Source organism: Semicossyphus pulcher, unplaced genomic scaffold (genome assembly GCF_022749685.1).
Source record: "Semicossyphus pulcher isolate SPU_LCO1_2020_fin unplaced genomic scaffold, fSemPul1.0.p SCAF_6, whole genome shotgun sequence".
NCBI classification, from domain to species: Eukaryota; Metazoa; Chordata; class Actinopteri; order Labriformes; family Labridae; genus Semicossyphus; species Semicossyphus pulcher.
The window spans coordinates 10,901,814-10,918,017 of record NW_027211737.1 but is presented as its reverse complement, the minus strand read 5'-3'; the positions used below and the strand labels follow the sequence as shown (position 1 = coordinate 10,918,017).

The 16,204-nt window shown below is 42.6% G+C and overlaps 1 protein-coding gene across 1 annotated transcript in view; it reads right to left on the bottom strand.

Annotated features, from left to right (window-relative positions):
• Nucleotides 1–16,204, bottom strand: part of cspg4ba (chondroitin sulfate proteoglycan 4ba) — a 40,359-nt gene that overhangs the window by 2,711 nt on the left and 21,444 nt on the right. The window contains exons 6-9 of the mRNA XM_069683553.1: nt 6,239–6,437; nt 4,580–4,711; nt 742–914; nt 93–276 (exon numbers count right to left, since the gene is read on the bottom strand). Coding sequence (XP_069539654.1) covers nt 93–276; nt 742–914; nt 4,580–4,711; nt 6,239–6,437 — 688 coding nt within the window. The remainder of the gene's footprint in view (nt 1–92; nt 277–741; nt 915–4,579; nt 4,712–6,238; nt 6,438–16,204) is intronic.

Below are 16,204 nucleotides of genomic sequence, written 5' to 3'. Positions count from 1 at the left end.
TCTGTTATTTAGAGCATGAAAGCATGATGACATAAGCATCTAACTCACAGCCTGACAGAACTGCCAGCACAGCTGTCGACTCTTGTTCATACCTGTGTTTGCAAGCAGGACTGTGTTGTGTTCAGGTCCAGTATTCTCATAGGAAATGTCTATTTTGAAGGTCTGGCTGTCCAGAGAAGTTGGCGGTGATGCTACAGAGAAGGTCATGGCATCCATCGCTTCCCAGCCCACGGACTCGATGGGGGTTTGAACGTACACAATAACTCCCCTGTCCACCTGAGGAACATAAACACCACAGACACCTCAGGCAAACCATTAACCAAAATTACTTCACATAAACAGATTGCACAACATGCAGCCTGCAGATCAGCATCCCTAAAGTGAACTTATGGTTTAATCAACTGAATAAACAGTTCAGTGGCCTCAATAACGCTTCTATATTCTGAGAGACCCGACAACAGTAAGTACAAGATTTCATTATTAATTTAAATCTGCTTTGCTCAGCAGTAAATAAAGTGCACAGAGCATCACAGCTTTTACTGTGTCGGACACAAACCATCAGAAATAATTGATAACATAAAAGCCGTACATGTTCCATTCACTGAAAGAAGCTCAAAGTCAATTTCCTGAACGAGGATGCAGAATATTAAATATTCATACTGTGGAAATCTGGCAACTTTCCACATGAATGGAGGAACCAGAATGTTTAATCTTAAGCTGGTTCAGGGACATTGTACTCACCATATCTTGTGTGAAAGTGGAGATGTCCACGGTTGTATTATCCGCCTGCCTCACCACCAGACGGCCCAGTTTAGGATGTCGAATCACATTGAACGTAATTATGCGGTTTGAGCTGTTGCTGATGTCATTGGTCACTGCTTGTAAATATTCGTTTGTGATTGGTGTAGAAGAGCCTGGAAAAAAGGGGGAAATTGATTCAGAGTGGCTGGGATAATTGTTCATGAAATTGTCTCTATAAAGAATAATTAGCTTTGCTTGTCTGGTACTTAGCTCGACTGTGACCGCGCTGTTAAACTTTTGTGTGGCTGCATCAAATATTGAAAGTTTTCCCTTCAGGAAGCATTTCACATCTTTCTGACTCCAAATTATGCAAAACAAGCTGTGCAGTAGGCCGACGAGAGCTCTTTGATGTGTCAAATTAAAGCTGCACTGCAGACATCACAGACTTTTTTACAGCTCTGTCCAACTGCAGTGCGGGGTGTTACATAAAATCCAAACAAGAAATTAAAAGTGGATCAGCTCCTTGAAGGCTCAGCGATCTTGCACATGGGGAAAATGTAAAGAGAAACATCTCCCGCGCGTGATGACGGGGGCTGACTACTGAGAGCTTCTTTTCTTCTGAAGAAGAATTACACTGATTTCAATAGCTCTGCTGCCACTGAAGAGCTTGTGAGGATCCCAGAATAAAGACTGATAAACTATAGAGGGCAGTGATAGGGAGGGAAAGAGGGGTTGAAGCACAGTGAAATTCATTCATCACTTGTCGTGAGCGCTCCCGCCATCCTCTTCTGGGTCTCGTGGGAAATTTCCCGATTCCAGGAAGAGGGAGAGACTGGCTTTCTTGTCTTTTTTACAATCTTGCTTTAAATCTGTACAAGATGGTTTCTGCTATATTATGAGATTGTGCACTGAAATGTGGAAATGCTCTCAGTAAACGATGAAATTACTTTTCCAGGCTTTCGTGAGAGGTTTAGTCTTTGTCTGCAGGATGAGAAAATTTGACCCTTAAAAAACACTAACAGAAAATATTCAAGTGGTATTGTTTGTTAAGACATTATGGGTCAATAATAAATGTATAAACCATAACTGAAAAAGGAATTAGAGGAATATAGCAACATGGAACAGAGAGAATCATATAAGAGCATGATTAAGGTGACTTTAAATGTCATCAGAAGTGCTTGTCATCTGCTTAGCAGTGTCTTTTCCCTGGGTCTCGCCTCTCAGGCTTCTTACAAATTGTCTGACCTTAATAGTGAAGGTCGCTGTGGCTGCTTGAAGCCGAAAGGGAAGACTTGCAGATGCTACAAAAAAGATCTAAATGTCACTTTATCCCCCTCCGTCCATGATGAGTGGCCATTTAACTATAAACACTTTTGTCCATATATTCACATTTATGCCCATGTAGCAGCAACCATACATCGTATTTAATAACGAGCTTTGCGTTTTCCCTTGTGTTATTTGCAGGCAACGTCACAATGGCTTACTGTCAGAGGGTTTCAGGTAAACACTGGTGTCTTAATGAGACATATGCTACCATTTAGTGAGGAGTCTTTACAGTTTTACAGAGAGCACCCAGACATTTGAGGACTCTGTGAGGAAGAAGGAAAACATTACTCCTACCTCCACTGTGTGAAAGTGTTTCATCTCCCCCCCTCACCCCATCAAACCCCTTCATTGTCAGTGAAAGCTCCCACCCCGCCTACCCCTCCCTCCCTCTGCCCCGCCTGGCACAAAGCACAAACAGGGCTGCCTCAGACAGACAGGGGCACAGCTTTTCAAGTACCCACTCACCCTGTGGCTGGGAAGCTCAGCAGAGCGTGCCAGTTGGCTGTTTGCTGCCCTCACAGCATCCTCTCCCTCCAACTCACAAACCAGACTTCTGGAAATCAAGCCTTCATATGTGTTTCCAGACGCAGACGACACCCGGTCGGCCTATTTTTAGCTCCTGAGTATTAAAAGTAGCCTACTACTGTACGTCAAAACATTTAGCAGTGCCAGCTGATTCACCAGTCTGGCATTTGGGTGAAGTAATGATTAGGCTGCCAAATTATTTAACCAAAGGGATTCTGGGAAGAGACTGGAGTCAGGTTGAACATACAAGCTAGTTAAATCTTACAAAAGGTGTCAAAAACACAAACATGAACACTTAAATTCTTCAAATGAGCCCCTAACAAGAAACTAAAAAGGACGTAACATGAGTCTGCTTACAGATATTAGTAGCAGCACTAAAAAAAGTCTGCGTGAGAGATGAGAGGAACAGACAAAAATATGTTGTTTCAGTTCATTTTCAGCTGCTGTCTAGTTTCATCATGACACCAAGCAAAAGGGGAACTCTACTTCTAAACACAGCTTATAAACATGAAAAGCAAATGAAGTGCTTGTCGTCATCAAGTTCACTTTATACTAGACTGGATTAGCCAAATGATAATCTGCTGATTTATAGGATATATGACATACAGAAGTTAATCTTTATCTAAACCGGGAAGACCAACTGAGAGCAATTTCTCATTTCCAAAGGTGCCCTGCATATGCAAAATTAAAACAGGTTATACAATCAAAGTGTAAAAATGAACATTCTTGTACCAACAAAAAAACAAGACAGATAGAACTACAGCAACAAGTAAAGAGGACACAATTCACAGGGACAAAGGACACATTAACAGGAGCATTCATTTTGTAATCTTGAACATCGTTTAACCTAAGCTTAAACTGTTCTAGAGGTTAAAATGTATCTAATACCCTTTTCCCACTGAAATAAGCATGTTGATGTAGGTTTTTCAGACCTGGATAGACCCACTTATAGATGCCGATTGTCTCTTTTCCCATTGCCAGTGAAGTATGTCAGTCTCTTTTCTGCTGCGTCACCGTCTGACGTCACAAAAGCACCGGAGGCAGGGTTAGCAAACAGTGAAGATGTTACAGTGGTTAGGTCTTTATTGTATCTATTACTCATTCAGTCTGTGTCTCAAACTCGGCGCCGACAAATTTGGAACGTTGTTCGAGCGCTGCTCGGACCGAGACGGGCTGAATTTGAAGCTGAGATGACGAGGAGTCGCAGAAGTTACCGACGGAGCATAGCATCGTGGCGGAAAGGGGGCGGAGATTAGTGTGTCGACATGGGTTTTGTGTTCCCATCAAGGCCGATGGGAGTCGAGGCGATAATTACCCGATTTACTGCAGAGTCTTTTCGGTCTGAATGCCAATTGCAGCCTTTCCCACTAAGCTAAAAAGCCGGGTGTTCGTGGGTGTTAGTGGGTTTGAGTCCTGAAGCTTATTCCACCCATATGGAGCATGATAAATAAGAGCAGTTTTTCCAGTTCTATATATTCTTCAAAGGGATGTCAATGTACTCTTGTGAACTAGTTTCTGAATCTTAAAAGCGATGATAAATAACATGGTAGCTCATTAAGGATGGCCTTGTAAATAAAAAGAAGACAGTGATGTTCTCTTCGAGTGGTGAGAGTTGGCCATCTAACCTTCCCATAAAGGATGCAATGATGGGTTCTAATACGGTCACCAGTAATAAATCTGAGAGAGCTGTGATACACTACAGTCATTAAAAGTCTGGTCACAATCTTTATTTTTCTTTGTGTCAAAAAAAATCACATGCAAAGACAAAAACTAACAATTTATTCATCACACTACGAGCATGTGTTGTCTGTGTAGCCAAAGCCTAAAACAGCCCCCACTAAGTCCACTATCAACGACAGGTTGAGGAACATTTGTACAAAAAATGCAGCATCAATATGTTCAAGGCAATTAAGCTTTAAAAAAAACTTTATGTTTGTGTTTGATTAGATGTATTAATATGTAAAGCTCTACTAAGAGGATGGTTTACCTGGAAACACCTTGAGCGGTCGGTTTTTCTCCAAACTGAGAACCAGTGCTCGGGCAGTGATGCTGAAGATCTGCCTGGGAGTGAAGTTCACGCCGTCGTTGACTTGGAAGTTGAATCCTCCAGACATGGCACCTAGATATGCGATGAAACAGAAAATGAAATTAAAAGCTCAACCTGTCAAAAAGACTCTGAGGCGAGGCAGTGAGATTCTGTCTGCTGCAGGAAATAAACACTGTCCTTTTTTCCAAATGCTTTCACTTTATTCTTGGCTGTGGTTAATATACAAATAAGCTGCATCTGGTTTCTGCAAAATACACATAAAAAAGCACAAGATCAGCATTCCTTATTCTGGTCTCAAAGCAGAAACTGCTGTGCAAGCTTAAAATTCCTTTTCTTCTAAGAAATACTCATTCAAGATAAATTGTCTATACTAGTGTAGGTGTGTGTGACATTCCTCAACGTATAGGGCCCGGTGAGTCCCTTGCACACTATCATTACAACTTTTCCCGTCGGTACAAGTAGAGGCAGAGAAAAAGGAAGATAGGAATCAGAGCAGTAAGCAGAAACTCGATCTGTGAGCAGACACAAAAGAAGAAAGCAAATCAAACCATGTGGAAGTGTCAACAGCATCTACTAGTGGACGCAGGAGGAACCACAACAACAACAACAAGTTATCTTGGAATGAATAAGGACACATGACTAAAATTTGGCATTTCTGCATTAAGAATAAAAAGATGCTGATCGTGTTTGGAAATCTGTGTCACAATATAAAAAGGAATTACTTTCCATATATATTACAGTCCTGCTTAATAGAACTTCACACATTAAAACAAGTTAGTTCTGTTGTTTTTTAATACTACTTTGCTTAGATTATTAGTTTAAACAGCAGAATGACAACATGATATGACCATATCAGCATATCACTTTGCCTACCTTTACAGTTTAAGTTTATTGTTGATTCACACTGATCAGCCATAACATTATGACTGTGAGCTACAGTAGCTCTTCTGTTTGATCGGACCACACAGGCCAGCCTTCGCTGCCCACGTGCATCAATGAGCCTTGGCCGCCCATGACCCTGTCGCCGGTTCACTTGTTTTCCTTCCTTGGACCACTTTTGGTAGTTACTGACCTCTGCAGACCGGGATCGCCCCACAAGAGCTGCAGCTTTGGAGATGCTCTGACCCAGTCGTCTAACCATCACTATTTGGCCCTTGTCTAAGTCGCTCACATCCTTACGCTCGCCCATTTTTCCTGCTTCCAACACATCAACTTTGAGGACAAAGGGTTCACTTGCTGCCTAACGTATCCCACCCACTGACAGGTGCCATTTTAACGAGATAATCAATGTTATTCACTTCACTTCACTTCACTTAACTCGAAGTTTCTACGTCTATCTGCTGTTCTGTATATTTTACACAATACCTGTGTTTGCAACATGTCCCTCCTGAATCCAAAACGAATCCAAAAAGCTAAACTAAAAGCTAAACTACAACTACATTCACACCAATTAATGTGATGGTAGTTGATTGCTAATTTGGGCTTCATCTGATCACATCAAAATGGTGTGAAAGCGTGGACCTTATACCCAGGGCTCCATCCAATAGGTTAAATCTTTGCATGCTTAGTGAGAAAAATACCAAACAGTATCCCCTTTACCTTTGTGAACAAACAGCAGCTGTCCCTGGTCGATGTGCGCCTGGGTGAAGTTGAGCACCGCCTTCATGGGGGCACTCTTCAGGGCCAGGTGTCCGTTGCTGGGTGGGGTCACCATGAAGTTCAGCTCCTCTGGGGCTGAGTCCAGGTCCTTCGCTCTCAGATCCTCCGGCCTGATCTCTGTCACAGAGGACACCCAAACCTGGGAACAAGATGGACAAGGACACAGCGGGTGCCATCTGTAATCCACATGAGAACAGAGACCTCCAGGTACACAGCAACAGAGACATTTTGTTTGACATGACTCATGATGTCGGGGCTAACGGATTCTGACAGCGAAATGTGAGTTTGACATTTACTTTGATAGATGGAATGAAATACTGTATTGTTTGGTTATATAATGGGGAAGAAGCTTATTTCCAGGCTTTAAATAAATCCCTATAATTCAGGTTTGCTGGAAATAAATATTAGACAAAATAGCCTTGAGGGAAGAACAGAATTATCTCTCATCATGTACAATCTTCATGGATAAACAGCAATGAAACGCTTGTAAAACACATTTAAGAAGTGTGACTCTGTCTTTCCTTGCTCATAACATTTTTAACTGTTCAGTGAATCAACCAAAGAAGAAGAGCTGCTATATAAATAATCTCTTACAGATGCACCTTAAGAAAATAACAACCTATGGAAAAAAATGTCACTTTGAGCATCAGTCAAGCCGCGTTCAACGCCATAATTCAAATGAAGGACATCTCGGCACTAAATATAGCCATGCAGATTGTAAGCACAGTTGGAGGAAGTGCAGCGTGATGGCGAGGCACAGTTTAGGTCCTGCTTCCATGTAAATTCAAAAAGGCCTCGAGCTAACACGAAGGAACAGAGGAACTCATTGACACACAGAACGCAAAACTGCTGAAGCATGCAGACGCACAGACAACAAAGGATGAGCTTCTGCACTCCAGGCCTGAGCAACTATTGCGTAACATGTCACTGTCCCTCACACAGGTTTGGAGTTCCACAGTCATTACTGGGAGGCTGCGACACATATCTCCTGTATTATAGAAGACGTGTGGACTTGGAAAAAGACAGGTACTAAGAACACTTTACATTTCTATCCCCAATAAACCATGACAGTGGGCCAGCATGCACAGTACCAGGATACTTAAGCAGCTAAATGGAATATACTACTTTCTGTACACTAACATGTCAAAATTAGAGGTCGACCGATTGATCGTTTTGGCCGATTAATCGGCCCCGATAGGACTTATTCAAAACTATAATCATCGGCGGATCTGGGCTCCGATAGTGGCCGATGGCTGTGCAGCCTGAGGCGGGGACGTACATCGCGTGTATTCGCCTTTTTAATGGAGTCTCCATACGTGACAAACAGGTAATGCAGGTTCCTGGGATAATTACTTAAAGTTAACTTTATAACACAGCTATATTCACAAAGTATGATCACGATAAGGTTGTTGTTTTTAGTACTGCATTATTAATGAATTAGACTATCGTTAACTTTCACTGCTGTTCTGCCTAGCTCATGCAGCTGTCTCTGTTTAGCTAGCAAGCTCGCTACAATTTGTCTAGCAGTGAGTGCTAGCCTAGCACAACTAATGGGATCATATCTGATCATTTGAGGAGCACTTTTGCTGAAAATATAAGTTTGTGTGTGCAACACCCGAGGATACTCTTACAACTGTTAGAAACCATGAAATGTCACTCGTACGTGGAGACTGTGAGAGGGGTGGGTGGGGGCTAAACCTTTGCTGTACCAGGGAACAGCTGACAAGTGGTCCGTGATTCATATTATATCTGACTCGTTTCAGTTTATTTCTCCCCTCAAAAGTTATCTCAGGAATATAACGTAACAATATCAGCTGTCCACGATACAAGACAGGCAGGCAGGGGGGGAAATGAATAATTTAACTGTTACTTAAATTACTTACCAATTTGGCCAATTTAGGCCTACTACAACAGTTTAAAATAGTGTACATTACTACATTTACTACAGCCTAATTTGTTTTGAACAATGCATTATGTGCGTATCTATTACTTATAGATGAAACATGGGAAGGGGGTAAAGTGTTAAAAAAAGTGTGTGTATGTTTGAATGTGTGTGTGTGTGTGGAATGTATGTGCACGGAATGTGACATCAAAAAGGCAGTTAGAACTTTGGCGAGTGTTCCATCTCTGCAGACAGAGAACCTTCCAGACATCAGCTCATTTCAGCTCTGCACTCTGACCTGAACGCATGTCAAGCACAAGACAAAGACTTATCACTCCAACGGAAGAAAGTCAAGTCAATCCAGCTGAAGAAATGCAAGATACTAAGAAGAGGGAAGATCTGAAGATGTTTCAATACAAAGAGGTAAGATTCAACTTCCTTAGTACATGCATTTAAGTACTGTACTAGAGTACAATTTCATGGTGCTTGTACTTAACTTGCACTAAATTGCAAAGCGAATTTTGGTTGCACTACATTCATTTTACAGCTTTACAGTTACTTTTTGAATTTGTAGCTTACAACACATGAGCAGTTTTGAAAAATATGGTGCATTGTTTTCAAGTTCACCCACTATTCATGTTGAAGTTTCTTTGGGCAAAACATTGAACCCCAAATTGCTCCTGAAAGGCACAGCCATCAGTGTTTCACTGTGCGTGAATGGTTTGCTAGATAGTGATTGGAGATCATTGTATGAATGTGTGTGTGTGTGTGTGTGTGTGTGTGTGTGAAAGGGCGAATGTGACATGTAGTGAAAAAGCACTTTTATTGTTCTGAAGATTAGAAAAGTACTAAATGAGGGCATTCCATTTACCATTTAGTACATTATGTTGGTAATGCCTGTCTACTTTCACTTCAGTTCAATTTTGAATCTACTTGTTTTGTAGAGTTGTACTCATACTTTATCCAGTGTAATTTTAAATACTCCTTTCACCACTGGAGGGTATGCAGGACTCCCATACCCCCTCCAACAGGCCTAACGGTCCAGTAGTCATCGTTATATAATGCACTGTTTGAAAGGTGCACGTGTCAATAGCAGTACTTGTAATTGTTGTATCTGACAGTTTGCCTCTGAACATTTTTTCCCCCCCAACAGAATATAAATCTCAAACAAAGTCCATTGGATCCATCCACAATGGCAGCATCAGGACACACCAGCAGGGACAGCCAGAAGACGGCCCCTAAGATGGAATACACACCAGAACCATTAGGGCAAGAAAATGTTAATTTGCAGGTACCCCTTGATGGGTGGTGGAAAGATTACTTTTTACCATATGCTGAAAAGAAATCTCCCACTGTCTCAGTACTGTCCACTGAGATGTTGGAGGATTCAGAACAAGCTAACCTGAGCTGGGTCCCTCTGGAGTTGCTTGCGGAGCTTGAGGCAATAACATCAAAGAAAGTTCCCACAACTTTATCCTCCACTGATTCCTGTCAACTAGTGACCAGTACCAGCCAAACATCCCCAAGCTTTAGCTTTCTTGAAGTGGTGGACGTAGAGGATAAGGACTTCACACCAGAGAAAAGGGAAGGTGATGCCTTTAAACCATCTACCAGCAGCTCACCACCAGCAACAGAACATCAAGAAGAGCTGGTCCTGTACAGGAAATCAACCCCAGTACCTTCAGGACAGGACTGGTACATTATAGAACCCCAAGAGGATGAACTAGCAAAAGCAGCCGCCCAGCTCAAGGTCCTGAAAAATGATTTCATCAATATAATCCAGGGATTCTTCGACTGCCTTACTGAAGGGTATGCTATTTAGTTTCCTCACTCAAACTACAGCAACTACATACAATTTTGACATTTGTTGTATATATTATTTTCTTTTTGTCTAATACCATTTTTTCTATGATTCTTTTCCTCAGGCAAAGGATGGATTTAAGCAGTGGTGTACATGATGTGGATGTAGAGGAAATGCTGACCAACTTGTACACAGACGTGCTACGGCTTGCAATTGAGAAATTAACTGATGTTCTGTCACAAGCCGACAATCAGCTCTTTCCCCAATATAGTGCTCTGCCAACAAGTAGTCCCTCTTTCCAGTTCTGCCAGAAAGATACGGTTGACAAGGAGTTGCTCACAGAGCTTATCAGAAAGGCCATTTACATCAGTGAAGACAATATCCACCAGGGTTTGAAAGAAGCCTTCGGCGAGGCCTTCTGTGACGTGTTTGCTGCCGACACATCTCTCAGCATTACACCTCTATTCACTGCATACATCGAGGATATGTTCCAATATGAGGTCAACTCAATTATTTCAAGGACAATTGAAGCTTCACTGGATACAGGATCACCCATTGTTTATGCTGAGACCTGCAGCAAAGTCATTCAGACAATGAATGACGTTCTCACAACCCTTACTAAACAAGGAATCAACCCTGCCAGGATGCAGAAAAATACCATCGAAGTCCCACTGAAGAAGACAAAGTGCTGGAGCTTCTTCAGCAAATTGAGGAAGACGAAGGTCCAGCCAAGTTCCAGTGAACAAGTGGAGCAGGCTGTTAGCCCGCCATCCATGAATTCATCCTCTCAAACATCTCCGAGGGATATACTTAACACCTCCTCCGAGTGCACCAGTATGAATAACCACATCCCTCTGGTGTTAGTTGAAGTTGAAGGAGACCCCACATCAAATAACCCAGCCTCACACTCCAACCTCAGCAGCTCAATCCCTTGTCCGGCTTGGATTGACTCTGGCAATGGGAACATTCAGACAAATGTGAAGGCGAAAAAGGCGGTCCCGGCTAGTACTGAAACTGATGTCAATGAGACCCAGGAAAAGACACAGAAAGGACTCTGCTACATCTTTACAAAGGTATGGATGATCTCACCTGAGAAACCAAATCAATTAGACCAGATTTAGAGATCAAAGTTAGAGAGGACGACTAGTTTAAACAAGACAAAACAAAAAATATATATATCATAAAATATATTTCCTTTATTTTAATAGTGCAAGAAGAAGCGGAAGAAGACCACCCTGCGAGAGAAATTCAGGAATTTCTTCTGTTGTTTTAGTTGCTCTAACTGCGACGATGTCGTAGAATGAGCTTCTAATCCCCCTACTTTACCCCCCCTTTCCTCCACCCCTCTTACCCCCACCCTTCCTCCCCCTTTCCTCCACCCTTCTTACCCCCACCCTTCCTCTCCCTTTCCTCCACCCTTCTTACCCCCACCTTTCCTCCCCCTTTCCTCCACCCCTCTTACCCCAACCCTTCCTCCCCCTTTCCTCCACCCTTCTTACCCCCACCCTTCCTCCCCCTTTCCTCCACCCCTATTACCCTCACCCTTCCTCCCCCTTTCCTCCACCCCTCTTACCCCCACCCTTCCTCCCCCTTTCTTCCTCCTTTCCTCCCCCCCCTTACCCCCACCCCTCCTCCTCCTCCTCCTCCTTCCCCCCTCCGCCTATTTCTTTTTCCTCCCCCCACCCCCCTCCTTCCCCCTATGTATTTCTTCAAAAATATAAAAAAAATCAAACTTCCAAACAAATGTTACTTGCATGAAAGTATGTTGGAGTAATCCCCAGGCTGCTCAGCTCAGTCTGCAGGCTGCTGTGAACGCCAGGTTTCACACAGTTTTTGTGACGTCACAAAGTGCAGCCTCAGCAGGCTTCAGAGAGCTGGCCAATCAGAAGAAAGCGGGCTTGTAGGGGCGGGGTTTCTAAAAGGGACAGAGCTGACTGAGTCGTTTCAGGCAGAGGCTGTATGAGGGCCTGCACAGAGCACCAGTTTTGAACTGTAAATGATGCTAAGCTACTCCGCAGGTATCACAGAGAGAAATATGAAGTTTGAAATTAGCATAATACCCCCCCTTTAATATAAATCAGAATATATTATCGATTTCTGAAACATAACAATGACAAAATACATTGTGTTTCTATTTTATGTTAAATTTGTTTAATTATTACCAAGAAGGACATTTATTTTACATGTGTGTTACAACAAACTAACATGGCACTTTATTAGTATTGATTTTCTTTTCTTTATTTTAATTTATTGGGCAAAAATTATTTTTGGTTCACCTTTCATTAAAAGATTTTTTTGTCCACTTTGTCCACTGGGGAAAATGGGAACAGTAAACGGTTTGCATGAAAGTTGGTTATTTACACGTTCAGCTTCTCACTCTTGTTTCCGACCCCCTGGTAAACGTGAGTGCAAAGTTCTCTTATCTTTGGGCTCCGTTTTTGGTCTCTACCAAATCGTGACAACCTTTGCTGTACCAGGGAACAGCTGACAAGTGGTCCGTGATTCATATTATATCTGACTCGTTTCAGTTTATTTCTCCCCTCAAAAGTTATCTCAGGAATATAACGTAACAATATCAGCTGTCCACGATACAAGACAGGCAGGCAGGGGGGGAAATAAATCATTTAACTGTTACTTAAATTACTTACCAATTTGGCCAATTTAGGCCTACTACAACAGTTTAAAATAGTGTACATTACTATATTTACTACAGCCTAATTTGTTTTGAACAATGCATTATGTGCTTATCTATTACTTATAGATGAAACATGGGAAGGGGGTAAAGTGTTAAAAAAAGTGTGTGTATGTTTGAATGTGTGTGTGTATGTTTGAATGTGTGTGTGTGTGTGTGGAATGTATGTGCACGGAATGTGACATCAAAAAGGCAGTTAGAACTTTGGCGAGTGTTCCATCTCTGCAGACAGAGAACCTTCCAGACATCAGCTCATTTCAGCTCTGCACTCTGACCTGAACGCATGTCAAGCACAAGACAAAAACTTATCACTCCAACGGAAGAAAGTCAAGTCAATCCAGCTGAAGAAATGCAAGATACTAAGAAGACGGAAGATCTGAAGATGTTTCAATACAAAGAGGTAAGATTCAACTTCCTTAGTACATGCATTTAAGTACTGTACTAGAGTACAATTTCATGGTGCTTGTACTTAACTTGCACTAGATTGCAAAGCGAATTTTGAGAACATTTTTGTTGCACTACATTCATTTTACAGCTTCACAGTAACTTTTTGAATTTGTAGCTTACAACACATGAGCAGTTTTGAAAAATATGGTGCATTGTTTTCAAGTTAACCCACTATTCATGTTGAAGTTTCTTTGGGCAAAACATTGAACCCCAAATTGCTCCTGAAAGGCACAGCCATCAGTGTTTCACTGTGCGTGAATGGTTTGCTAGATAGTGATTGGAGATCATTGTATGAATGTGTGTGTGTGAAAGGGCGAATGTGACATGTAGTGAAAAAGCACTTTTATTGTTCTGAAGATTAGAAAAGTACTAAATGAGTGCATTCCATTTACCATTTAGTACATTATGTTGGTAATGCCTGTCTACTTTCACTTCAGTTCAATTTTGAATCTACTTGTTTTGTAGAGTTGTACTCATACTTTATCCAGTGTAATTTTAAATACTCCTTTCACCACTGGAGGGTATGCAGGACTCCCATACCCCCTCCAACAGGCCTAACGGTCCAGTAGTCATCGTTATATAATGCACTGTTTGAAAGGTGCACGTGTCAATAGCAGTACTTGTAATTGTTGTATCTGACAGTTTGCCTCTGAACATTTCCCCCCCAACAGAATATAAATCTCAAACAAAGTCCATTGGATCCATCCACAATGGCAGCATCAGGACACACCAGCAGGGACAGCCAGAAGACGGCCCCTAAGATGGAATACACACCAGAACCATTAGGGCAAGAAAATGTTAATTTGCAGGTACCCCTTGATGGGTGGTGGAAAGATTACTTTTTACCATATGCTGAAAAGAAATCTCCCACTGTCTCAGTGCTGTCCACTGAGATGTTGGAGGATTCAGAACAAGCTGACCTGAGCTGGGTCCCTCTGGAGTTGCTTGCGGAGCTTGAGGCAATAACATCAAAGAAAGTTCCCACAACTTTATCCTCCACTGATTCCTGTCAACTAGTGACCAGAACCAGCCAAACATCCCCAAGCTTTAGCTTTCTTGAAGTGGTGGACGTAGAGGATAAGGACTTCACACCAGAGAAAAGGGAAGGTGATGCCTTTAAACCATCTACCAGCAGCTCACCACCAGCAACAGAACATCAAGAAGAGCTGGTCCTGTACAGGAAATCAACCCCAGCACCTTCAGGACAGGACTGGTACATTATAGAACCCCAAGAGGATGAACTAGCAAAAGCAGCCGCCCAGCTCAAGGTCCTGAAAAATGATTTCATCAATATAATCCAGGGATTCTTCGACTGCCTTACTGAAGGGTATGCTATTTAGTTTCCTCACTCAAACTACAGCAACTACATACAATTTTGACATTTGTTGTATATATTATTTTCTTTTTGTCTAATACCATTTTTTCTATGTTTCTTTTCCTCAGGCAAAGGATGGATTTAAGCAGTGGTGTACATGATGTGGATGTAGAGGAAATGCTGACCAACTTGTACACAGACGTGCTACGGCTTGCAATTGAGAAATTAACTGATGTTCTGTCACAAGCCGACAATCAGCTCTTTCCCCAATATAGTGCTCTGCCAACAAGTAGTCCCTCTTTCCAGTTCTGCCAGAAAGATACGGTTGACAAGGAGTTGCTCACAGAGCTTATCAGAAAGGCCATTTACATCAGTGAAGACAATATCCACCAGGGTTTGAAAGAAGCCTTCGGCGAGGCCTTCTGTGACGTGTTTGCTGCCGACACATCTCTCAGCATTACACCTCTATTCACTGCATACATCGAGGATATGTTCCAATATGAGGTCAACTCAATTATTTCAAGGACAATTGAAGCTTCACTGGATACAGGATCACCCATTGTTTATGCTGAGACCTGCAGCAAAGTCATTCAGACAATGAATGACGTTCTCACAACCCTTACTAAACAAGGAATCAACCCTGCCAGGATGCAGACAAATACCATCGAAGTCCCACTGAAGAAGACAAAGTGCTGGAGCTTCTTCAGCAAATTGAGGAAGACGAAGGTCCAGCCAAGTTCCAGTGAACAAGTGGAGCAGGCTGTTAGCCCGCCATCCATGAATTCATCCTCTCAAACATCTCCGAGAGATATACTTAACACCTCCTCCGAGTGCCCCAGTATGAATAACCACATCCCTCTGGTGTTAGTTGAAGTTGAAGGAGACCCCACATCAAATAACCCAGCCTCACACTCCAACCTCAGCAGCTCAATCCCTTGTCTGGCTTGGATTGACTCTGGCAATGGGAACATTCAGACAAATGTGAAGGCGAAAAAGGCGGTCCCGGCTAGTACTGAAACTGATGTCAATGAGACCCAGGAAAAGACACAGAAAGGACTCTGCTACATCTTTACAAAGGTATGGATGATCTCACCTGAGAAACCAAATCAATTAGACCAGATTTAGAGATCAAAGTTAGAGAGGACGACTAGTTTAAACAAGACAAAACAAAAAATATATATATCATAAAATATATTTTCTTTATTTTAATAGTGCAAGAAGAAGCGGAAGAAGACCACCCTGCGAGAGAAATTCAGGAATTTCTTCTGTTGTTTTAGTTGCTCTAACTGCGACGATGTCGTAGAATGAGCTTCTAATCCCCCTACTTTACCCCCCCTTTCCTCCCCCCTCCCCCCTCCCCCTTTCCTCCACCCCTCTTACCCCCACCCTTCCTCCCCCTTTCCTCCACCCTTCTTACCCCCACCCTTCCTCTCCTTTTCCTCCACCCTTCTTACCCCCACCTTTCCTCCCCCTTTCCTCCACCCCTCTTACCCCCACCCTTCCTCCCCCTTTCCTCCACCCTTCTTACCCCCACCCTTCCTCCCCCTTTCCTCCACCCCTCTTACCCCCACCCTTCCTCCCCCTTTCCTCCTCCTTTCCTCCCCCCCCTTACCCCCACCCCTCCTCCTCCTCCTCCTCCTTCCCCCCTCCGCCTATTTCTTTTTCCTCCCCCCACCCCCCTCCTCCCCCCTATGTATTTCTTCAAAAATATAAAAAAAATCAAACTTGCAAACAAATGTTACTTGCATGAAAGTATGTTGGAGTAATCC